General features: G+C 37.4%; 1 protein-coding gene across 1 annotated transcript in view; it reads right to left on the bottom strand.

Moving 5' to 3' along the window:
- Positions 1–7,493, bottom strand: part of LOC109305493 (dedicator of cytokinesis protein 9-like) — a 24,964-nt gene that overhangs the window by 9,446 nt on the left and 8,025 nt on the right. The window contains exons 2-3 of the mRNA XM_019528492.1: positions 5,629–5,800; positions 450–564 (exon numbers count right to left, since the gene is read on the bottom strand). Of these exons, the coding sequence (XP_019384037.1) occupies positions 450–564; positions 5,629–5,800 (287 nt within the window). The remainder of the gene's footprint in view (positions 1–449; positions 565–5,628; positions 5,801–7,493) is intronic.

Here is a 7,493-nt window from a genome sequence, read left to right as displayed (position 1 = left end):
GTGTGTGTGTGTGTGTGTGTGTCCTCCAGTCAAATACATGAGTATACCACAATCTTTAATAGAAATGCTCTCACAATCATTGTACTTGTTTTATTATTCTAGATGATACAATTCGCAGTAGCCCCATGAGGTAAGCAAGCACTATAACCCCTGTTTTGCAGACCAGAAATGAGACAATAAATGATTGGTCCAAGGTCAACAAGATGCCTGGTATAGGAGAGACTTCAACACGGGCTCACGTAGTCGTATTTAATGTTTTAGACTTGGGTTTGATTTCATTGCTCAGATATGTTAAGCAGCTATGTAAAATGTAGTCTTACATATAAATAGTTGCATATAAGAGGTTTTACATAACATCACAACCATTATCAAGAGCATACTTTAAGCTATTTTTAAGTTATATTTATAAATCGCTCATAAATTAACAAAATGAAGTGGAATTTACCTACCATCTGACATGCTTCTTAAAATGTGAAGGAAACACATGAGCAGACTTTTGATCTCTGCTTGATCAAGTTTGTCACAGCGAATTAAAGAACTTCCTAAAGTGCCACTCTGTTGGTTCTAAGAATAAATAGGAGAAAATATGGGTTAAATTATCTGCTAAACTGATAAAAGCTAATAATTTGGATGATCTTAACTCCCATGGAAAAATAAAGTCATCTCAGACTGGACAGAAGATCAAAATGCAAATACAGCAATGGGTTACTAACGCATACAACTGTGCACAAAATACATCAAACTGAAACTTTCTTTAGTTTTATTTTCTGAATGCATTTTTCCCTTCATGGGTAAAAGATTACTTGCCAGTAACTGTTATTCAAAATAATTACATAGAGGAAGCCACACTTATAGGAACTTTAGTGCCAAATTAAAATTCTCTAAAAGAACACAAGGAGTCCCATATTACGTCAGATCAATGGTACATGTAGACCAGTATTCTATCTCTGACAGTGGCAGAAATTGATGATCACGAGGGAAAGCATATGAACAGGGTTTATATCTGGAGTAGTCTATCCCTTGTTATGCCCCTCTGGCATCCACCGTCATTGGTTTAGAGATACATTCCTAGTCTGTTTAACAACTATTAATGGATCTAGCATCAATGAATTTGTATAGTCCTTTTTTGGAAAAACAAAACCGGGAATCAAGACTGTTGACAGATAAATCCATGCTCACACCTGTGGATTCTATTTTTCAACAGCGGCAATATGGAGCTCTGACTCCACAGAATTTTCTTTCTTTTTAAAGTCATAAATGAGAACTCCAAAGAACATGTAATGTTTGTGGGAAGCTTGCTTCAGTACAATCATTCTTAGAGAACCTATTCCTATTTTATAGTTTCCCATAAGTATAGGAGCTAACCAACATTGATAAATGTTGACTAAATTCTATCCAAACACTAGAACAGCTCTGCATACCTGTGAAAAGAACATTTCTTGCATTTCTCAGACCAAGTGGAAAAATATAGTAAAGCCAAAGCATAACACACACACATTTGGTTTTACCTATTGTGAATAGAGATGGCCTTTCTTTAATTGTGTGACATTAGAAAAATAGAAAGATACTTGCAAGTAAGTTTGCAAGAATACCTCCTAAAAGATCGAGGTAGGGAACAGCTTTATCAGTTGGAATTCTTGAACACCACACACATTTGTATTATACCACTGCTCCACACTCTGCATGGATTCTCTGTAGGTTTTTGGTAAAGTTTAAGGGATTATATCTGACTTGGATTTGGGACCAACCTGAGGGACTTCTGCAGCGTGTTTCTGCACCTCTGACCTCTGCACCTGCCAGAGTTAATCTGTAACAGTGCTCAGCCTCCTTGATATAGACAAGAGAAAGCTACTGACAGGGCATTCTTATTATAACAATAAACATAGCTGTGGCATTTACCAAACCCTTTACATGAGATACCAAAGTCAATGATCTCCAGGATATGGCAATGCTCATCTTGCTTACCTGTTGTCTGAATGCTGGGAGGGATAGCATGGATGGGAAATTTTTAAGGAATCATATTTTAATTTTCCCATCTTATTGGTCATATATTAAATAGTACTGTTGTGCTTATAATGCAGGGTAGTGATTTACTGGTAACTAGAATTTTTTGAAAGATACTGTCTACATACGCATTCTCACCATGTGTATACTCATGCCCTGAGACTTTTTGCCTTAGCAATAACCAGACCACCACAGCTCTGTACTACCTCTACCTCATGATCCCATACTGAAGTGAATACAGGCAGTGCTAACTTCCCACCCCTCAGTTTCCTTTCAACTGCAAAGATCATATTATGCATGTGACTGAGGAAGAGGGAAAGGAGGGTAGAGTTTGAATGTGTATGTGGACAACACTTTTTGAAGAATGCTGGTTACCGGCAAGTAACATTTTTCTCCTTTGAGTAACTGTTTACTTACATACTCCTTCCCGCCATGAATTAGTATAGTTTATCTGGAGGTGGGGCTCAGTGAATAGTGACTGTAGGACTGCTTCACCAAATGCAGAATCCGCCCTGGAGACCTGTACAGTCATGTAGCTCTTGGTAAAAGCACATACTCAGCTGCATGCAACTGTTCTGCAGACATCACTTATGGAGACAATGGCTGTGTCTACATGAGATGCTGACTGCACAATCATTATTGTACAGTCATTTAGTAGCAAGTACTAAAATGACTACGCAGTAACCCAAGTTACTACGTAATAGTACTGAAGAATGCTTTTTTAAGATGCTACTGCACAATAGCCTAATACTACTGTGCAGTAGTGTCACATTATGTTTTTTGCCACATGATGCTACTGCACAGTAGTATCAGGCTACTGTGCAGTCAGTGTCTCATGTAGACATGGCCACTGAGTAGTCACCAGACCCGAGTTATAGTGAAATGGGTCTAAATCACAGAGGGGGAGTCTACACTGGAGATCTCGTATACAGTTTGTAACAGCCTGCTAATCCACATGGACAGTCTCTGGATTGATGCAACTAATGTGAAGGACAACTCCAGAACACCTTGATCTGCATAACTGCATTGCCATAGAGGGACCGACTCCCTTTATGAAAGAAATAGAAGTGAAAAATAAAATAAAAGGCTTGCTACCCTTCATGAAGAGGGGAAGTAGACACTAGGAAATTTAATTTCCAAAAAGCAGTGACTCATGTTGGAGCAAAAGCATACAGAGGGACAATTAAAAGCAAACAGGTCAAAGGCAAACCCAGACCAAAGCTCCTACCAAAGGTAAAGACCTCTCCTCCTTCATAATAAAAATGGATGAAGGAAAAAGCAGGAACTTAATATTTAAGAAACAGGTAAGAAGAGGAGGAAATAAAAAAGCAGTAGAAGCCAGAAAAGACTGAGTTGGAATACAGGCCACAAGAGTTATCAAACAGGAACTTCTCCATCTTCTACTAGGCAGCTGAGAGAGACTGAGGAGCAGGAAGAGGCTAGCACGCAGGTGAAAAGAGGCATGAAGGACATGGATATGATGCACTCCACAGTTACTGCTAAGACAAAAATCTCCAGTTGAAGGCTCTACTCACACTGTGAATGTGTACGCAAAGTGGTGTTGATTTGGGACTGAACATATAACTTGAGTCCCAGATCAGTCATTCAACAGTTAGGGAATAAAAATGAATGCAGAATGAGATTTAATCCTAACTAGAAAGTACTGTAAAGCAGGGGAAGCAACATCTACTTACATGCCATTGGCTTCAAGATTTTCACAATCTTTACTGTATACTGTATTTCTCCTGACAGTACTCCTATCAGGTAGGGAAGTACTTTCCCCAACATTTTACAGAGGAGGAACTGAGGCACAGAAAGACTAAACTTATATGTCTGATATATTAGGGAACTAAACCTGGTTCTCAGGCTAATGCCCTAGCCATGGGACCATCTTTCCTCTCCCTAATGTCTCTGAAGCTGTTTAAAGAAACTTAGATGAATCCCACAATCAGGGTTCTTTAAACATTTTCATGCGTAATAAAAAAATTACTAATCACTCTTTATTAATAAAACCCTTAAAACAATTAGGGAAAAAAATCTGTATGTTGTATAACTGATCTTTTCAAAGTTAGGTGAGTAGATAACTGAGTAGCTATTACTCTGGGAAAACATTAACAGCATGCAGAAAGCAAAAATTTAAGCTGGAAGTCTAGGCTGGGATTTTCAAAGAGGCCAAAAGACTTAGGTTTATATTTCATTGAACATTCAAATTAAAATCACCAAATTCTTAGATTCCTTTGAAAATTCCAGCTCTACGTTTATCTGCTAGGAAAACTCTGGAAATTAAAACATGAAAACTATATAGTGGTCAAGTTTTGCCAGTTAGCAACAGCACAGTAATTTGGAATGTTTTCAATAAAAGAATTTTCTGTGCCCAAAATATTGAATAGTCCTATTTTATTTCAAAGAGTCTAAACCCACTATCCTGCTAACATTTGCATCTATACTTAAACTGAAGCAAGTAGTCCTATTAATTTTACTGAATCCATTTGTTTAAAATTAAGTATGTGCATATGCATCTTCAGGAATGGGCTTGTGTGACATTCTGGATATAAACTGCTGCTAAGATGTGGCAAAACTCTAGTCAACATGCATTTCACTCAGCCACTTAATTATGCCAAACACACAAAATAAATCCCATATACTTCTTGTAACTGAAGACAAAGAGCAGCATGCAAAACATTCTCTGGCAAAGCTGGGATTGTTAGAAGTGAAAAGTCCACAGTAATGCGTTTTTTCTTTGTTGAGTGGAAATTTTCTTCTTCCTCTCCACTAGTGCGCATAGCATGAGCAGAATGCCTTCTGAGCAGTCTCTCTCTCTGTTACATGAAGGCATGTCAGGGTCAGGGGAAAAAGTTAAAGTGTGATATGTGCAACAAGGTCTAAGAAAATTAAGTGCTAACAATATAAGCTTTAAAAAGACATAACTCAACAGTTACTGCAGCCAAAGCGCCTAAGTTTCTAACAGGTTTAAAATAAAAATTATTTAAAATACTTGACTCAATCTAAGAATGTTCCTTGCAGGGACAAGGCAAGGGAGCTCAGGAGGGGAGGGAAGGAAGGATGGATGGAAGAGGACACAGTTTGTTTCTAGCGTTTAGTAAGAATGGTGCACTAATTACTTAGATTAACTAGCCTTAAGAGCACAGTACTCGCTGAATGGGAAAGGGACTTGTACTTTTACATAGATAGGTTTGCACTTTTGAGAATCTAATCTTTAAAATATTTGGTTTTCCTGAACATAAAACTTAATATTTTTAGTGCTCTTATCTAGCAAAGCATAAAAAACTACTCTCTAATAATCTCACTAATTTAAGGAAACCTGTTTATGTAATATGAAAAATATTCTGATATATGCAGTGGCAAAACGAGTCCATATGATAATTATTACAACAAAAAGTTTATATCCAATACTACCGAGTAAATAACAAGATATTTCACACATGCTTTCTTTTAATGAAACACTCAGAGCCTGACTACACTCTAGAAGAATTATTAAAAAGACTCCCAGTATCTCCAATAGGAATGAAACCAAACTTCTAATAAATAATGGATAGTTTTCTAGTGATAATGAACTATATATTTTAACATAAAAAGAATTATACACAAGCTTTTCTTTTTTACCTTGTCAAGAGAATTACTCTTGTCACTATGCCTTTCTGGGAGACTGTTTCCTGAATCTGTACTTATAAGAGAGCCTCTGGAGTCAGCATTTCTTACACAATTGATATTTGGAGTTGAAGAGGTATACGGGGAAGCTAAATAAAATGAAAAAGATTCTTCATATATAAGCTTACTTATAGAAATTTATATTCACAAAGTAAATGCAATTTTTAGAAGAGCCAAATCTTACTCCTTTCAATATATTTGATAAGGTTTTAACAATTAATAATGATATCAATTCAACATCACAAGCATTTCACCATCGTGTTAGGATCATTTTAAATAGCATCCAGAAAGATTCACAGTAAACCATTCACAGTGAAGTAATTTCTCCCATTTAACTTGTTACTGAAACAAAAGAGCTGTTTAAACAATAAAACAACAAAACAATTTAATGCAGAACTGAGGAAATCTATATCCAGTTGCAGGAGGACTTGAGGTAAATAACAAGTATTTTTTCCAGCTGGAATGTTGATACGACATACATTAATGCTGACTACTTCATTTCCTTTTTTTTTTTCCTTAATAAAAAGAGACAGTACTATCGGTTGCTAAAGAAAAAAGTCATTTAGTCATTAAGGGTAATACCATTTTTCAAGTAGTAACAGCCTCGAAAGATGTATACTCTGCTTAGGAAAAAATTTGTTACTTGAGTCCACAATCTAAAACTGACTGCGGGGGTGAAAAAAACAGCTAAGACCTAAGGACAAAGCAAGCAAGTGGCAATTTAACAAAACGACTTTCCAACATTATCACCAGAAGTGTGAATGTTGGCATGCCCATCCCCAGAAAGGACAAGAAATAACATAAACATTGCATAAAAAGAACAGGTAAGCACTAGTTACTTTGATACCAGTAAGTCTAAAAAGTCCTTTTAGAGATGGATCTTATTCCATCTCTAAAATGGCTAAATTTTTCCTGCCAGTAGGTCAAAAAGTATGCCTCTTGCTTCAAGCATGCTATTATGTTGCACCCAGGGAAATACTGTTTATTCTTCCATTATCTTCATGGGCAGTTTATGTTGGCCTCTTCTTCCCCCTTCCTTGAAACCTAATCTTATTCCATCCTGTGGAAACACCATTATGTGAGGTTCTAGCTCAAGCCCATTTGAATCAGTGCATCTAAATGACAAACAGCATACAAGAGCCCAGAGGTGAGGGCATTTTTCCATTTCTCCTGTTGAACATGAGCCACTGGATGGAAAGTAATGCATACAAGAGGGCATCTAACTCAAGCTTAGTGAGGCATGCACTTTCCTGGAAGGAAGCTCTGAGTCTGGCTCCACTCCTCATACTTTTTTATGTATTTTATCTAATAACTAATTAATTAAAAATAGGCTTCCTCTCAAGAGACTGTCCTCGCTAGGACAGTCTGGATTCATCTTACATGCTTTCATTCTGGGCTCAGTGACTTGCATTCCTTTCCATCTAGTGTCCCAGAGCTAAGACGGACAAGAGGGAGCTTGACTACAAGACAAGCCAACAAGAAGGCATTTTTCTTGGATGGAGGAAGCTTTGTGTTCTGGCCTTAGTCCCAATGCATTTTATCCAATGACCGACTATTTTGTACAAAGTGGAGAAACAGCAGTGGGAACAGGGATGGGATCAAAATTCTGAGCTCCAACCTAGTGAAAAAGGGAGGAAGTCAGGATGTTTCTTTTTCTCCAATGAGTTGTATTTTTTTCTATCCAGTGACCCAGCATCAACAAGGACACGATGGGCAACTTAGTCATCACGCCAGATGACAAAGCTAACATATTTAACGATTTCTTTGCCTCTGTCTTCCTAAGTAGGGACCAGTTCAGCCACCTCCCTGCTGGGCCCCCC

This window comes from Crocodylus porosus, unplaced genomic scaffold, assembly GCF_001723895.1.
Source record: "Crocodylus porosus isolate Cpor-Errol unplaced genomic scaffold, CroPor_comp1, whole genome shotgun sequence".
NCBI lineage: Eukaryota > Metazoa > Chordata > Crocodylia > Crocodylidae > Crocodylus > Crocodylus porosus.
This window is presented reverse-complemented; position numbering and strand designations above follow the sequence as displayed.